Below are 16,963 nucleotides of genomic sequence, written 5' to 3'. Positions count from 1 at the left end.
GTTACCCAGGGTAGTCCCCAAGGAGAGCCAATGTGGTATGTTAGTACTGCCCAGTGAGCTGAAGGGATAAGAAGCAGCCACAAGTGTGTTCAGAGCAAGCAAGAAAAAAGAATGAGAGCCAAGGCATAAATGTGTGCTTTATGGAAACCTCATGTATAAATTTGGTTTAAAGCAAGATGTTTTTTCATGTGGAGTGTGGTGCCTGAATACGTAGCAATCGTTCCTCCATTCATCTTAACACTTTGACCTCCATGTGGGTAGGATGAGGCAGGGTTTCTCTGGGTTCATGAGGTACATGCCTCTATTCTGGGGCCTTTCATTCCAACAAGAACTGCTGCTGACCTTTACTACCCTGGAGATGCTGGGGCACCTGCAGGCACTATGTTGGTTTTCCGTCCTTCCCCATCTGTGCAGTTCATGGCGACCCTGGATTTCTGGGGAGAATCTGGATAAACTGGTTGTTACAGGGACATGAGTGCTGAGGAGGAAGACAGGAGCCAGAGATTCTAGCTGCATGGGATTGACAATATTAGACACTTACTTGAAGTGGGTTTAGGAACCTCTGTCCTCCTCTCCTGGGAGGTCTGCGTGTGGTGACTGGGTAGGCAGTGAATGGAGAATCTTCATCCCCAACTCATGCCTGAACTCTACCCCTACATCTGGTAGATGTTTGTTTAAGGCTGGAGTCTCTGTGCAGAGTGGGGTGTGTTCCCTCTGCTGCTGAAAGAGATCCTAGGCTGGCCAGCACATGTTTTCCTGTGATGGCCCGCTGCGGAAGCCTGGGGTCCGTGTGTGCTATGTTGAAATGCAGCAAGGACTGCAGGGCTAGGAGGACTGTCAAGATCATAAACTGGGCTCTGGAGGGTGCTGGGAGGGTCAGCAGCAAGTCTTGTAGCAGGCAGGGGAGAGTGGGGAGAATGAAGAAGGAAATGAATAATGCAAATGAGGAGTTCAGGAATTTAATAGGTGAATGCTAGGGAAGATCTAAAACTAGACAATGGTGACCATTATCTTCTAAGCTATAAAGAGGGAATGTAATGTGCTGAAGGGCTTTCTATATCTTTATTGTGAATTCAATTATAGAATGTTCTAACAAAGTATAAAATTAAATCATATTTAGTTATACAATTAACATGACTGCCTAATTTTTATCTAGCACCCAAATCTAAAAAGTCCGTTTTATATATGGTATCATTGGTCATATTTTCTTTCTTTCTTCCTCTTTTTTTTTTTTTTTTTTTTTTTACATTTGCTCTATCATTCTGTTTTTGTAAAAGAAGAATAGTAGAAATGATGATCGGTGATTTTTAAATGTGTTACTGCCCCTAATATACAAGCAGGACCTTATCCTATTCCACTTATAATTGGACAGAACCTGTGAAATCACGTGATTAGAATGTTTAAGGTTTTTATTATGTTAATTCATTACACAAAGAGGCCATACATAAGACAGATGTGGCTCTGATGCCCTGGTGACCTAAGCCGGTAAATGTCTCAAGGTTAGTAAACCAAAATGCTAAGGACAACCAGTCACAGAAAACCAAGCTGTAGCTAATCAAATAATTTCCATTCTTTGCTTCCACGCTTTCTTTGTGTAAGGCTTTCCCCTGGCTCCTATGGGCAGAGAGCTCCTAACTCTTTTGGGTTTGGTGCTGCCCCATTGGAATGGATTTTTGCCCAAATGAACCCTTAAAATGTTAAATGTGCCTCAGTTTACCTTCTAACAATTTAAAACATTTTATTTTTTTTAAAGATGTTTATTTATTTATTTATTTGACAGAGAGAGACTACAAGTAGGCAGAGAGGCAGGCAGAGAGAGAGGGGGAAGCAGGCTTCCCGCTGAGCAGAGAGCCCAACGAGGGGCTCGATCCCAGGACCCTGAGATCATGACCCGAGCCGAAGGCAGAGGCTTTACCCCACTGAGCCACCCAGGCGCCCCAGTTTAAAACATTTTAATTTATCAAGAGGTTCTTTTATGCAATAACTTCTTTAAGAAATATTTAATACGTGTTAGGTTTATGAGGGCTGTATGTTTTCGACTGCTCTTTATCTTCACTGAAATCTCCCTTGATCCTTACACTAGCGTGAAAAGCAGGACGGAAGGCTGGTGCTTGTTTGCAGATGAGGAAGTTGAAGAACATCAAGTCGCACTTCAGCAGCATCAGCAGATAATAAATGGAGGTGGGAAGTAGAGGGGAGACCCAGGATTTGGAAGACCTTGGGGAGGTCTTGGGGAGTTGGCTGGCAAAGACTGAAACTGAGATTCAGAGTCTCTGGCATCTATAAAAACGTTTGGTAGATTGTATGATGCTTAGGTACTGATGCTGCTGTAATGACCCCAGTGCTCTTTCCTGTCTGTTATGTTGCTTTTGTAGGGACTTGCTATTTTAAGACTGAATCGCTGAATTCACTTGTTGTTTGAGCATGGGGGTGGGGTGGGGGGACAGAGACTTGCTATTATTTTAACATTTTTCAAAAGAACAAGTTCTCCCCTTGTTTTCTGCCTGCTGTTTCACAATTGTGGATTGTCGATTTTATATTTTCTTCATTATGGATGTCCTTCAACTACTGCTGACACCATGGTAAGGTTCAGGGGGTTAGAGAACATTTACTCTAAAACCTATAAACATGATCAGGGCTTGAGGATAGGACAAAAGTAACTTCCTCCTCTTAAACTCTATGTGCTTATCTGATTAAGGGGAGACTGAGAAGGGGGAAGAGTGTAGAGACAGGAAAGCAGAAGGAAGGAGAAGAGACAACACAAGAATACTTGGAAGCGGTTTTTGTTTGATCCAAAATAGGAAGCAAACTCCAATGCGCCCAGAGAAAAAGCAACCTTCATTCTCTCCCTAAGGCTTTATCTTGTGCTTAAAGACCTCTCCACGGACACTATCATGAGCATCATCTCCCAGCCATCTCTGTGTTTTTGTAATCTCAGCTGGGTCTTTGTTATGTCTGTAAAGTTACAGCAACCAGTAAACTGAAGACCCACAGCTGTGCATCGTGGGTGGCTGCTGAGTGTAGGGGGGGGCCTTGAATTAGTTGGAGGAAAAGCCTCCAGAGGGGCCTGAAAAAGATGCTCCATATGACTTTCAAAACAGCTAGGAAAGAGAAAAAGAGAAGCTGGGAGGAGCAGAGAGGGGAATCGAAGTTCTTCCACGTTGGTTGAAATGGCTGAGAGGTCAGGAGCGTAGAGGTTTGCTAGCCAACTACAGCGGCAAGGCATGAAGGGGAGACATGGGACACGGGCTGGAGGAGACACCACTGTTCTTGTGTTCTTAGTTGCATTTTTAATTTCTCTCCATCTCCAAGATTCCTGCTACGTGTGAGGGTCAGCCTGGGGAAGGTGTGAGAGGTAGACATTTCCAGCCACGCCCGGCATGCCTGTGCATTGGCTGGAGTCTGAAAAGCCCAGAGCTGTTCAGTCTGCCTTATTTCTTCTTAAGTCTTTCCAGTTGTCCTCCACTAGTCTCTCCTCTTCCTCCCAATTACACAAGCTCGACACTGTGTGCCCTGCTGAGAGAGGCATGTGCCGTTTGTGAGTGAGGAGACTGGGCATCAGACATAGAGACGACCTGGGAATTCTCAGGATGGAACTTCCGATTTTAGAGATGTGGTGGAAAGTCTTTACTGATCAACAAAAATCATTCTATATCCCCGAAGTCTCAGTATCGCAGATGTTCCAGTGGGTTAAGGCGATATGACGATATTTATCCGTCAATAATTTCTAGTTTAGAATGGCCAGATCTGGGTCTCTCCTGCTGTTCTCTTCCATTTTTCTCCTTTGTGCTGTTCTTCTAGTATGTCAGGCTTACAGGCTCCCTCTCTACCTGCTTCATACCTTCACGGCAAATCCTTTCTTCTGGAAGGTTTTCATCCTCTGTATCTTGCCTCTCTCTTAGCAATACACATTGTGATTTGACGATCCTATTGCTGCTTCTCCTTGCTCTTTCCACCCCAAACCAGGCTCCACAGTGCTGTACTTAATGCCCCTCCCCTCCCAGTGCATGTCCCATGCTTCCCCGGTGTCGTCAGGAATCGTCTTAGGACAGGGCTCATATCTCTCTTGCAGTATGATCGCTCTGGTCATGGAGTACTTCCATTTTTAAAAAAATTTATTATAGGATTGATGGCCTATAGTCTTTAGGAAATCTTGTGATTTAGGAAGTAAAAGTCTGGCCTTCTGGACTTCTGTCAGGACCCCGTCCACCCCGAAAACAAAATAAAACAAGAAAATACCCTCCCAGCTTTCCTCCTCTGTTTCTTCCCTGCTATGACTTTTAGTAAAAGGAATTGAAGTTCATCGAGGGTGTCCCTAGGTAGAGAGACCAGCATGAAGTTGCCAACTTTTTAATTCTCTACTACTGAGGAAGTTTTGATTTCCTACTGGCTACTTAAAAAGATAACAAGTAATGTTGTATTAACTTCACTTTTCTCCTCATTGTCAGCTATTTCTTATGCCTACCAGACCCTATTTACCGTTCACAGTAAAAAGCACCCTATGGTGCTGACCTTCAAGAACCTCCTGTTTTAATTTCTCTGCCCATCATTTCTCTCCCTCTAAGAATTTTCTTTTCTTCTCTCATTTTTTTCCCCACACACCACATTCGTAACATATGCAAGTAACAGCATCAAAAAGAGCGCCAGGGTCATTCTTTAACATTTTACCCAGACCAGAGATTTTACCTCTGCAGGAACTTACCTTGCATTTGATTTCATTCACCGTTTACTGCTCCGCCCACTAAGAAGTGAGCTCAGTGAGGGGTAGAGCTTTGTCAGGTTCTTCACTTTCATTGCTCAGAGCCTAGCACTGTGCCTGTCATACAGAAAGTGTTCAAGAATATTAAGGAGGTAAGTGAGTGAATGAATAAACATTGAGAAAGAGCCAAGCGGGAGGGGACATGAAGGATCCAGGAGAAGAAGAAAAGATGGATGAAGTTCTCAGGGATTTGAAGGTAGAAATTGGAAGGTTTGTTGCCTGGAGGAAAGGGAGATGTGGAATCCGGAGAGTGGTTAGCCATGGAGGAGAGGGGGACAGGTTTCTTCTATGGAGGTCAACAGAAAAGAGGAAACGTTAGTTGTGCTGAAAGGCTATGGGACTGCCAAAACAGAGGCTATTTAACCCAGTGTGTTTCCTTCTAATAGTGCTAATTTCCTCTATGAATGGGAGGCAGTTATCTGTAGAAATAAGAAGGTAGCTGGAGAGTGGGAAAGTTAGTCACTATGGAGAATGTGAGAGAATTGGTCAGGGAAGCATAGCAGGATAGTCTGGGGACCCCGAAGACCGAACTGATTTTACCAATAAGAATCTGTCCCCAGGCACTTTTCTTCAGAGCTCTCAACAATCCAGCCCAGGTGCAGGGTGGGTAGGATACTGAGATCTTTGGGTCTCAGCTTCCACGACATTCTAGTCCTCCCGATTTACCTGGCACATCATCATTTATTATAACTAGTTGTTTATGTCTGCTTTCCTTGATGGGCTGCCAGCTCTGTGGGGGCAGAGGTGTGTCTGTCTTGTTAACAGCTAGGTGCCCAGCTCTTCCTTGCTTGAAGCTCTACAGTGTGAATGATGCAAGTGCAGTGGAGGAAGGGAATTTAATATACTGGGGAGGGAGTGATGGGAGTGTTGGGCCATGGAATCCAAACTGAGAGAGAGAAGGTTAAAAAGAGGCTAGGAGAAAGTTGGCATTAGGAAGAAAGACTAGTGGTTGAAGAACTGTTGGGAATAAATGAGAAGAGATGGAAATACAGAAATGTGATCAGAGGATAGAATATCTCATTTTATAATTTCAGAGGTGGGGGTGTTTGGGGATTACAAAGTCCAAGCTGTGTCATTGGAGTGGATGTTTGTAGTGAAGTGCAGGAGAGAGTCATTGGGGATGAAAAAGTCATAGATATTTTATGGCTTGAGATGCAAATGTTGAAGCTTCCACTGAGATTTTTCTAGTTGGTGTTTTCATCAGAAAGTGAGTAAAATAAACATGTTTACAAATAATGAACGTACACTTTGCATTCATGAATTCACTCATTTGCTCATTCATTCATCTCTTCCATCTTACTTAGAACCTGACCTTAAGCAGTATGTACAGTGACTAAAGCAGACACATCTAGGCTTTCATGAAATGTACAAATTTGTGTAAGAGGCAGACATCAAAAAAGTAATATATACTATAAATTGTGAAGAGTGCCAAAGGGAAAGACAGATTGAGAAATAGGTGATGGTAGATTTTGGGAATAGCTGTTTCAGTGGGAGCAATTTCATCACAGCTGTATTGAGAATACACTTTTTTTGTATTGAAACTTTATTGCTTTTGTTTCTCATTTTTTTATTTATTTTTATTAACATATATTATTTGTTTCAGGGGTACAGGTCTGATTCATCCATCTTACACAATTCACAGCATTCCCCATAGCATATACCCTCCCCAATTGTTTCTCTATTATTGTTTAAAACTTACATAGAGGCACAGATGAACAAACTTGCCTTTCATTGGATGTTCATGGGTTAGTCAGTAGCCCCAAGTGCAGTTTGGGAGTGCAGTCAGAGGTGCTCACTGTCATGGAGTTGGTCTGAGAAGCGTGTGTTCCTTCCATAATGAGCCTGAGATCCAGTTTGAGTCAGTTGTGCCATAAAGACAGAGGTTAACTGAAGATTCATTTGGGTAAGGAACATTCTCACGAGGCTCTGCTTACCTATCCAGGGAACCTGTGGTTCCTGAACTGTCCTATAATTATAAATAATTTTAAGTGGAAAATGTGTAGGATATGCATCCCAGAAAACCCCATGTTGTTTCTTGAATTCTCTAAAGTAAGTATAAATTTCACCCATGGGTTAAAAAAAAAATCCTTATTTTATTCTTATAATGGAAAAATTAAAACATAATTCACTATGATAGACTCAGCAATATTTCTAAAATGTCAAAGATCTAGACCAGCAAGCCAATTTGACTTTTAGTTATATATAACACACATCCAAGGTCTGCTATATGATTTGTATTTGAGCATCAAAAGGTGTCATAAATACATGGCTACTTTAATAAATCTAGAAAAAATTTCTCTGTCATGTGAAAAAAAAAAAACCCAAGTTTTATTTTTCATCCTTACTATATACTAAAGAACTGTATTTCTTGCTTTTGTGGTAAGTCTTGGTTGAAGATTTTTTAATACTATAAGTAACTGAGAAATACGCTTTTATAATATAGCTCCTTATTTGATTTTTCTACTACAAATTCATTACTTTGCTCCAACATTTAATTCTATTTTGTCATTCTTGCTACTATTTAAAATTCTGCTGAAATAAGTTTCTTAATACAAATGTTCACCACTTTCTATTCCCAATCTCGCATGGTAGTATTTATAACCAAGACTTATACATATTGAAAAAAAATGTTTGTATTCCTTCATTCCAAGAATATATATTATGTGCCCCATATGTGGCCAGTAGTATTCTTTGGTTGGAGAAACAAAAGTGAAGAAAATAGACAAAAATATATGGTTTCATTTACCTCCTTTTATGGTATGGGGAGACAGACAATAAATGTAATAAATAAATAAATTATATTTTTGCATTAAAAGGTGATGAGTTGGGTACCTGTGTGGCTCAGTCTGTTAAGCATCCACCTTCAGCTCAGGTCATGATCCTAGGGCCCTGAAATGGAGCCCTGTGTCAGGCTCCCTGCTCAGCGGGAAGTCTGCTTCTCCCTCTCTCTCTGTCCCTCTGCCCCTCCCCCTCCTCATGTTTTCTCTCTCTCTCTCTCTCTCTCTCTCTCAAATAAATAAATAAAATCCTTAAAAGAAAATAAAATGTGATGAGTCACATAGATAAAAACATGTATCAAGACATATGGAAACATATAGTTTATTGCAGAAATGTCTTTTATGATCGAGGCCAAACTATAGTAATTGTAAAGCTTATAGAATTCTTTTTTTCTTTAATATTTATTTAGAGAGAGAGATTGAGAGTGCAGGGAGGAGGGGCAGAGGGAGAGGGAGAGAGAGTCCCAGGAAGACTCCGTTTTGAGCTCAAAGACTGAAGCTGGGCTCGATCTTAAAACCCTGAGATCAGACCCAAGCTGAAACCAAGAGTCAGATGCTGAGCCAACTGTGCCACTCAGGCACCCCTAATGCTTATGGAATTCTTAAAGGAAAATCAGAGTTAAAACATATTGTTATTCAATTTTTTTTTAAGATTTTATTTATTTATTTGACAGAGAGAGATCACAAGTAGACGGAGAGGCAGGCAGAGAGAGAGAGAAAGAGAGAGAGGGAAGCAGGCTCCCCGCTGAGCAGAGAGCCTGATGCGGGACTCGATCCCAGGACCCTGAGATCATGACCCGAGCCGAAGGCAGTGGCTTAACCTACTGAGCCACCCAGGTGCCCCTTGTTATTCAATTTTATTAATAATTCATATCATTTATTGATGGAGCACTGTGTTGGATACCTTCATATGGCAAATTAATTTAATTCCCCGTACAACTTAATGAAGTAGAATTTGTTACCTTAACCATATGTATGAGAAAATTTGGAGGTAGAGAGATAAAACAACTCCCCCTCCCCCAGTGGATGAACCAAGCAAGTGGTAGAGTCAGAATTCAAATCCAGATTTCTGATCCCTGGTCCTCCTCTGTTCTCCCCTATAGTACTACATTGGACACTTCAGGTCGTTTATTACAACACTCTGTCCTTTGCTTTATCTAATGTGGTATAACAGTTTCAGATTTTGAAGGCTTTCCAATAAAAATAATAAGTGTTCAGTTTTGTTTTGTTTTTTTAAGATTTATTTATTTGAGAGAGAGAATGTGAGAGTGCAAATGGAGGGGGGCAGAGGAAGAGGGAGAGAATCTCAGGCAGACTCCTGGATGTGCACGGAGTCCCTGTGATGTGGGGCTCCATCTCATGACCTTGAGATCTCAACCCTGAGATCACAACCTGAGCTGAAATCAAGAGTCAGATGCTTAATCGACTGTGCCACCCAGGGGTCCCAAAAAGTGTTGTTTTGAAAAAACTTTCATAGGGTCACCTGGGTGGCAAAATCAGTAAAGCATCTGAATTTTCATTTCTGCTCAGGTTGTGATCTCAGTGTTGTGATCTCTAGGTTGAGAGATCAAGCCCCAGGTCAGGCTCCATGCTGAGCATGGAGTGTGCTTAAACCTCTTTCTCCCTCTCACTCTGCCCCTTCCCTCCTCTGAAATAAATCAATAAAATCTCTGAAAAAATTAAAATAACTTTCAGATAGTCTGGCAAGGTGATTTCTGAGGGACAATTTTTCAGATCTTTCCAGAAGAAGGGAGAGAGAGCCGTGACTTGGGAGTTCAGAATGTTAACATCTAGTAACACTCATTCTTTCTCCTAAGGTCTTCTCCGCAAGCCTGTGAGTCTCAAGTTAAGTTGCTGTAGTGATGGCCAGGTTAAATTCTGCCACTAAAAATACATCTTCAAAACTGTAGGTGTAATCAAGAGCTCTCATTTCCCAAAGTGCTGCTTCTGGCATTTGATAATCCTGCCTTTGCTGATGTAATTATTCACCTAGTTTTTATTTCATGGATGCAGCGTGTGCACCTGTTGTTGGACCAGTTAAAAGTGTTCTTGCCCCTTGGTCTTAGGCCATTTTGCTGATACAGTGTGTTATAAATATGACCAGGACAGGAGCAGTTTGTATTACAGGATAATACAACATAATTTGACTGACAAGCTCACTTCCCATTATTCTCTGTAGTCTGAGATGCAAGTTAAAATGTCAGTTTATGTTACAAAAGTTATTAGAAAACATGGCCAGTAATTACACTTTATTTATAATATGCTCTATATAACGTAAGAGCTACATTGCTCTTGCTTAAACTGATCCTGGCTGGGGGAGGGGGAGGGGGATGGGAGGGAAAGGAGGAATATATCTTTCAAAATAATAATAACGCAGAGTTTGAAAATACACTCTCCTCATGTGAAATCACTGCTCTCTTTGAGCCAGCTGTAATAGAGAGGAGCATCCTGTGATTACGAAAGAAAATAATGTGAGAAGGGAATTCTGGGCACCGAGCATTTCACTTGACTGACACTGATATATTTGGAAGCATCTGTTTTCCCTTGCACCTAGATGCATGTTTGTTTATTTTGGCCTCCTGTGGGCTCCTGGTTCCCTCTAAGTCCTGTGTACAAAGGCTCAACCTGTTTTCGGCTTCAAATACTCCTTCTTACAGGTTTACCGTGACACACAATGATGTTGGCTGGGGAATCGGGTCCCAGTCTGCAGTTAAATTTTTGAGTTTAAAAGTTTCATTATCAATCAATTAATCATTAATCAATGGTTTCATTATCAAAAAAAAAAAAAAACACAGTTTCGTTTAACAAAGGAAAATATCTAATTAATCATGTTTGCCCAAAGTGCCATGCAGGGGAGGTGTGAGTAGCTACCCTTCTATTCCTTTCTATTAAATTCACCACACACATACTAAATGCCCGTGTTACCATGTGTCAGGCAGAGCTCAGACTCAGAGACAGTTTTTCTGACTCTTTGCTCTTTATATTATTATTTAAAAAACACATACATAGGGGTGCCTATGTGACTCAGTCAGTTAGGCATCTAACTCCTGGTTTCAGCTCAGGTCATGATCTCAGGGTCCTGAGATAGAGCCTCAAACTGGGCTCCCTGTTGAGTGGGATGCCTTCTTGAGATTCTCTCCCTCTGCCCCTCTCCCCCACTTGCATGTTCTCTCTCTCTCTCTCTCAAATAAATAAATAAATCTTAAAAAAAAAACACCACATATATAGTATTTCCCATATACTGGGCACAGTTCTAAGCCATTCACATATAGTAAGTCTTTAGTACTCACTGCACCGTTAGGAGGAAGGTATTGTCCAAGGTCATACAAAGAGTGCTGGTGGGACCAGGGGATTCAAAGCCAACAGTCTCTTCAGAGTCTGCATTCTCTAGCACGTCACTCTGCTTTGTCTATTCATTGACAGATGGCAATAGTTTGTATAAAATGAAGAATAAGATATGGTTCCTGCCCTCAGATAGAATCTAAATCTGTTTCTTCTTTCTTTCCACACATATCTTCAAAGATCTTGATAGAGCACTGTGGCTCATTAATTTTGTAGATATCTTCATTTATTAAACATGTACCATGTGTACAAGTGTACTGCTAGTTAAGGAGCTCACATCAGGGAGACGTGCACATTCCCTTTCATAAGTGCTAATGGAGGGTTGTATTTCAATGAAAACTTCCCAAAAGAGGTGATGTTTGTTTTGGAGCGAGCCAGTTGGATGAGTGGAGTCAGAGGATGGAATTTTAGGGAGGAGGAACAGTGGGATGTGTATGAAAGAAGAGGGTGGGGTCAGGAATGGAAATAATTAAGAGTGTGATATGACCAGAGAAGAAAGACAGGGTTTAAGTTTAATGACCTTGTGTTCCCTGATGAAGATTTGGAATGGATTCTATCAGTAATGGGAAGTAATGAAGAAATTTAAGTGAAAAGTGAAAGAAATTTAAGTGAAAAGACATGATACATATGTTTTGCATCCATAAAGTGGACAATATGATTCAGAAGTGTCACTCTAAGTAATTAGATTCCCAGTTTTGTTTTTTATCTCTTCTCGCTCATTGTCCTCACCCAACTCCTTTGTCTCTTCTTCTTCGGCCTCTCCCAGTTTTTGCTCTAACCCCCATCCAATCTCATTGCTCCTTCTGGTAACAAAAAAAAAATATCTACTTTATCAAGGTTTAATCTCAACTTTTCAGGAAAATACCCAATGTCTGCTATTTTACCTTATAATGAACTCAGATATCAGCATTCTTTCTACTTGTCAGTTGGGAAATTCCCTTTTGTTGGTGGAATTCCAAACATCCTTGTGAGAAAGAGGAATATTTATTTGGAGGATCAATAAACTATGGAAGAACCTGAAATTATGATGTTCCTCTTCGCGAGCAGGGATCCACCTGGCCACCCCGAGCTGTGTTCCAATTTTGCTGCATCCTGATTGAGAGAAGCAGCAGCGTTGTCCATCTCCAAAGAGCTCTGAGCTTGTTTCTTGGTGCTCCCCGTTCCTGAACGTGTCCTGCCAGCACAAAGTCCATCCTTTCTGAGTCTGTTTCCTCTCCTGTGTTTACCGAAAAAGCACCGTTAGAAGATAATGCAACTGAAAGTACTTTATGTAAGCACAATGAAGATGAAAGGCATTGCTACTAATTTATATTTTCAGCCAGAGTTGGGCTCTGTGTTTCTATGTAATAGTATTCCTCGAGGGCCCCTATATTTTAATGGCCTAAAATTTTCACCTCTCTGTAATAGAAAAATTCAATTCACCTTCGGTTCTCGCATATGAGGTCGCCTTTGTCCTTGCCAGCCTTTCAGAGAGTCTGTCTTTCATTTCCTGAGACAAACTGACAGGATAACTTTCTGAATGGCCTTTGATTTGCATTAATGGTGTCCTTCAAGGGCAGTGTGTAACTTCTTCCTCTTGAATTTTTATGCCTCCTTTCTTTCTTGTTTTTTTTTTGTTTGTTTGTTTTTTGTTTTTTGTTTTTTTTAGATGGAGAGATCAATAGAGGCACACTTTGGCAGCCATGACAGAAGGGCCATACTCTACAGGCCTCCTTCCTTCAGCAAAATGGAGCTTCAGCTCCACCAACACATTCTCACTCAGCATCGCTATACGGTTGTCATCGCTGAAGAAAGGCTCGGTGCTGGCCTTGGGCTGGGGCTGCTAGAAAAAGGTCAGAATAAGAAGTAAATACCCAAGTTGCTTGATATATAACGTGAAACACTTTCTAGAGTGTGTTACATTCTTTTCCTAAAGAAATTTTTAGGGGTGTCTGGGTGGCTCGGTCAGTTAAGTGTCTGCCTTCTGCTCGGGCCATGATCCCAGGGTCGTCGGATCGAACCCCACATTGGGCTTCCTGCTAAGAGGAGAGCCTGCTTCTCCCTTGGCCTCTTCCTGCCACTCTTCCTACTTGTGCTCTCTCTCTATCTCTCTGTCAAATAAACAAATACAATCTTTAAAAAAAAAAAAAAATTTATAAAAACAAATTTTTACCCACAATCAACTTACATCAAAGAAAACTTGGCTCCTTTTTTTACTTCCTCTCAATTTTTCTTTAGCTATATTTCTTTATTCCTGAAATTATTTTGTTTATATTTTTGTAGCATTTTGAAGTTGCATAGTTCATATTTAAATGCTACATAAAAAATGTTTATGTTTATGAGCCTGAATACATGTTCTGCCCAGCACCAAACTGCTGCATATTTTAAGAAAATTGCCACTTCATCTGACTGCAAGTAGAATGTGCTGGAAATTGTTTCGAGAAGCCAGCTTAAATGTGATTCACAGATTGGCTCTAAAATGCGAAAGAAGTATGGGTATTTATCACACACCCTATTACTGGTCAAGTACTTTTATTTCTATCATTTGAAGTGAGAAATAAAAGACAAGTTTTTAAACAAGGTATTTGAAAAGAAAGTTTGAGGAGATGACGAGGGTCAAAAAGGGCAGTCACAGTAACAGCTAACATTTTCTGAACAACTCACCATGTGACAGATACACTCAACCTTGCTCTTTCAACCGCCAGCTTATGCCGCTGAATGAACGAGGGGAGCGGGACGGTTAGCCTCAATTCCGCTTCACCATGTTCACCTTTTCCCGCACTGGCTATAAAGTTATAAGCTCCTTAGCTAACAAAGCTTTGGAGGACAGGGCCTCAAAACATACACTTCGATGAAAAGAAAGGTGCTAAAAACATGCAGAGTATGGGCCATGAAGACAGGTCTTCAGCAATGCCATTTGCTGGGCCTTGTCCCCTCAGAGTCCTATGGAAATCTAGGGTGCTGGGCTCCTCTGGAAGCAAATGAGAAAAACGAAAGGGAAGGTGAAAGCTCTGGAATATCCAAGAGGGCTGAAGACGAATTTTAGGAACTTCCTTGCGATTGGTTCTATTAAGGAGGGACCAATGGAGAGTTCTGGAACATCCATAAAAGATGTTGTCAGGAAACCATTTATCCGGGTTAAGGAAGGATATAAAATGTTTCGTCTCCCTCTCATCCCATAAAACATCTTAGCCCATCCCTGAAGTAGGTGTTTCTAGGACCACTGTCCCCATCCCCCGTGAGCCGTGCACCTGGAGTCATGCCCAACACAGCCGTGATGACACCCCGCTTGTGTCTGCAAGTCCCTCTGCCTCTCTGATGCTGCCATTGACCGTGCGGGGGGCACAGCATGGATTCTGTATGCATTTCAACTTCAGTTCCGCTTCAATTTTCAATTCTGTCCAGTTGCAGTTCAGAAGGAATGCAGTTGCTCTCTCCCTTAGTGTCCTTGGGTCAGTTTTAAAAAAAAAAGAGAATGACTTTGCAGCTTCCAAATATCCAGAAAAGTGCAAAGACAGCCTGAAGGCAATAAACTCTAGCAGGCAAAGGAGCTTCTGGGCGCAGCATAAAATAAGGAGGTGATGTCACCAGACTTTGACATTGTGAATGCTGATTTGGCTCTCGTACCCCATATTCCCTCAGCCTGTAAAACAAGCACTTCCTAATTCTTTCTTGGTTTCTTCAACTCAGTATAATAAGATATTATTACTGGATACGGCCACCAGAAAGGGTAGCAATGTCTCGAGTATGCAAAATTGACTTTTGGTTTTTCCTTCCGATTTTGTAGTTTTCACTGTGAAGGCAACCCTCAAATAACGGAAATAAAAAAAATTATGTGACTGTAATCTAACTTCTCCCTGATTTTCTAATATATAGGAAAAAAAATCACTTTTTTTGGGCAGCTTATTTTCCATGGTCACAGATTTAATCTCTAAATTATGTTTGTACTGAGGCACTCACTATAAAAATATTTTCTAAAGATTTGGTTCTTGTCAAATTCATTTTTCTTTAGTTTCCCATATTCAGCCCATGCTTATTTTACCAGACATATGGCAGCAGAAAGTATGATGCTGTATTTGCACATTTGAACTCAATTTCTCCATGTTGAGCATCTTGGGGGAAGTGGAAGCAGTTCAGAATGATCTGGAGACCTACCCCTCCTATCTTTAACTTTACCATTGCAGCTTCTCTTTGCTAAACTGAAATTTGAAGTTACTGTATCAAAAGTAAAACAGGTACTACCACAAATGTTACTAAGTGCCCAGGTGCAGATTTGACACATTTATAAAATACCTGCTTGGTTGTAGGAAAATAAATATAAAATAAAATTTCCCTATTTTACCTATCCATTTTACCTGCTTTTCTTTCCTCTTCTGATCTGACCCCAATCAGCTCTGCTGACCTCTTTCTATGCCATCGTTTGAAACACAGGTGGCCTCTTTCCAGCTTGGAGCTACCTTTTTTTTTTTCTTTTTTAAACCTTTAAGGCCAGAAATGAATAAAAATTAGAAAAAAATAAAAGGGTCATAGCCAGGCAACATTCCACTATTAAGTATAATCTGTTCTTGTAGAGTAACATTTGGGCTTTATAATTTATTCAGCTTTCCTAGTACTTATTTAGTAAACATTCTTTGAAAGGAAAAGTAAGCAGTCTCGGTTCTAAGTTAGAAGGTGGGCATTGTGGTTTTTTCCCTGGTTAATGCCATTCTAGTGATTAACAGAAGTCTGTGGCTCTATCCAGAGAGACAGTAGGGCTGTGGATATATAACTTTAAGCAAGTTAGGTTCTTTGAGCTCTAGTTCTCTTAATCTGTTAAAGGCAGTAATGTCATTATTTCCTGATAGTATGTTGTGAGAATTTAATCACTTTGTCTACCCCTTTAGAGTTCTGGGAGGAGACAACATAAAGCCCAGCCACTGTTTTTTGATTCAGTAGTCTGGGAATGGGCCCGGAAATTTATATGTTAAGAACAGACACATATGATTCTGATATATGGCCCACTGAGGTACACTATCCTAAGGGACATACTATTGGTTCAAGAAATAACAATCTTTAGACTTAATTCTGGGAATAAAATAATGCAAAGGTCTGCTTGCTATAATGCCATTGTATTGCTTAAGTTTTAATTGTGTCAGTATTTACAGGCATTTAATCTTTAAGCTGATTTTGAAAACAGTAAGAGGACAATTGTCTTTACCTATGTAGGCTTACAAAACTCAGCAGCACGTAAAACATACACTTTATGATCCTTCAATCTCTTCCTTCAATCTCCTTCAATGGAAAAATATATCTTATGTCCCTGCATTTATGAGAACATATAATTCTCTAAAGGAAAAGATAGTAGCACCCACCAATTATAGCCCTTCCTAGTATCTAGGTACCATTTAGTAAATCAGTGCTTTAGTACATGGAGTAGTATAGTAGCCTAAACGGAAGTAGATGTTTTCTGAAAGTTCTTATCCTATTCCCATGGTAACATCCAAGTAGTATGTGGTCTGGAGACCCTGTCTCACTAGGTTGTATCATTGGATCATAATTATTTCTGCATGCTCAAAGAGTAGTACATATTTATCAGTTTTCTGTTCACTTCTGAATACACCTTGCACTTCTAAATTAAATGACATATTATATAGTCCCTGTGAAAAACAAATGCCAACCCACTACAGAATTGGGCACTCCAATGGTTTCAAATTGCTCTTGTTTTTGTAACGTGGGGGTTTTACATGCAATGTTTTTTTAAAAGATACACTGAAAGTGGAAGACCATATCAATTTTCTTGCCAAGGGTTGGCAAATGATGGCCTGCTGACCAAATCTGGCCCAACGCCTATTTCTGCCAACAAAGCTTTATTGCAATGCAGCTATACATTTGTTTTCATACTGTCTTTGGCTGCTTTGTTTTGCCATAGCAGAGCTGAGTAGTTAGAGATGGTGGGGCTCTTAAGCCTAAAACATTTATTGAGCCCTTAACAGAGAAAATTTGCTGACCCATGTAGCTAGACTAATTCTATGTCATCGGATCCCAACCCAGACTGATGGTTAAACTCTAGGACTGAGATAGTTTAGTTTTGTAACTTACACCAAACCTCATTCAAAAAGGGTTTGAT

The 16,963-nt window shown here is 40.7% G+C and overlaps 1 protein-coding gene across 1 annotated transcript in view; it reads left to right on the top strand.

Annotated features, from left to right (window-relative positions):
- Positions 1 to 16,963, top strand: part of LOC111152034 (cadherin like and PC-esterase domain containing 1) — a 293,950-nt gene that overhangs the window by 15,029 nt on the left and 261,958 nt on the right. Inside the window, exon 2 of the mRNA XM_022510310.1 lies at positions 12,527 to 12,710. Coding sequence (XP_022366018.1) covers positions 12,527 to 12,710 — 184 coding nt within the window. The remainder of the gene's footprint in view (positions 1 to 12,526; positions 12,711 to 16,963) is intronic.

This window comes from Enhydra lutris, unplaced genomic scaffold, assembly GCF_002288905.1.
Source record: "Enhydra lutris kenyoni isolate GAN:26980312 unplaced genomic scaffold, ASM228890v2 scaffoldscaffold27, whole genome shotgun sequence".
Taxonomy (NCBI): Eukaryota; Metazoa; Chordata; class Mammalia; order Carnivora; family Mustelidae; genus Enhydra; species Enhydra lutris.
Note: the sequence above shows the minus strand (reverse complement) of the source record. Positions and strands in the feature narration are given on the sequence as shown.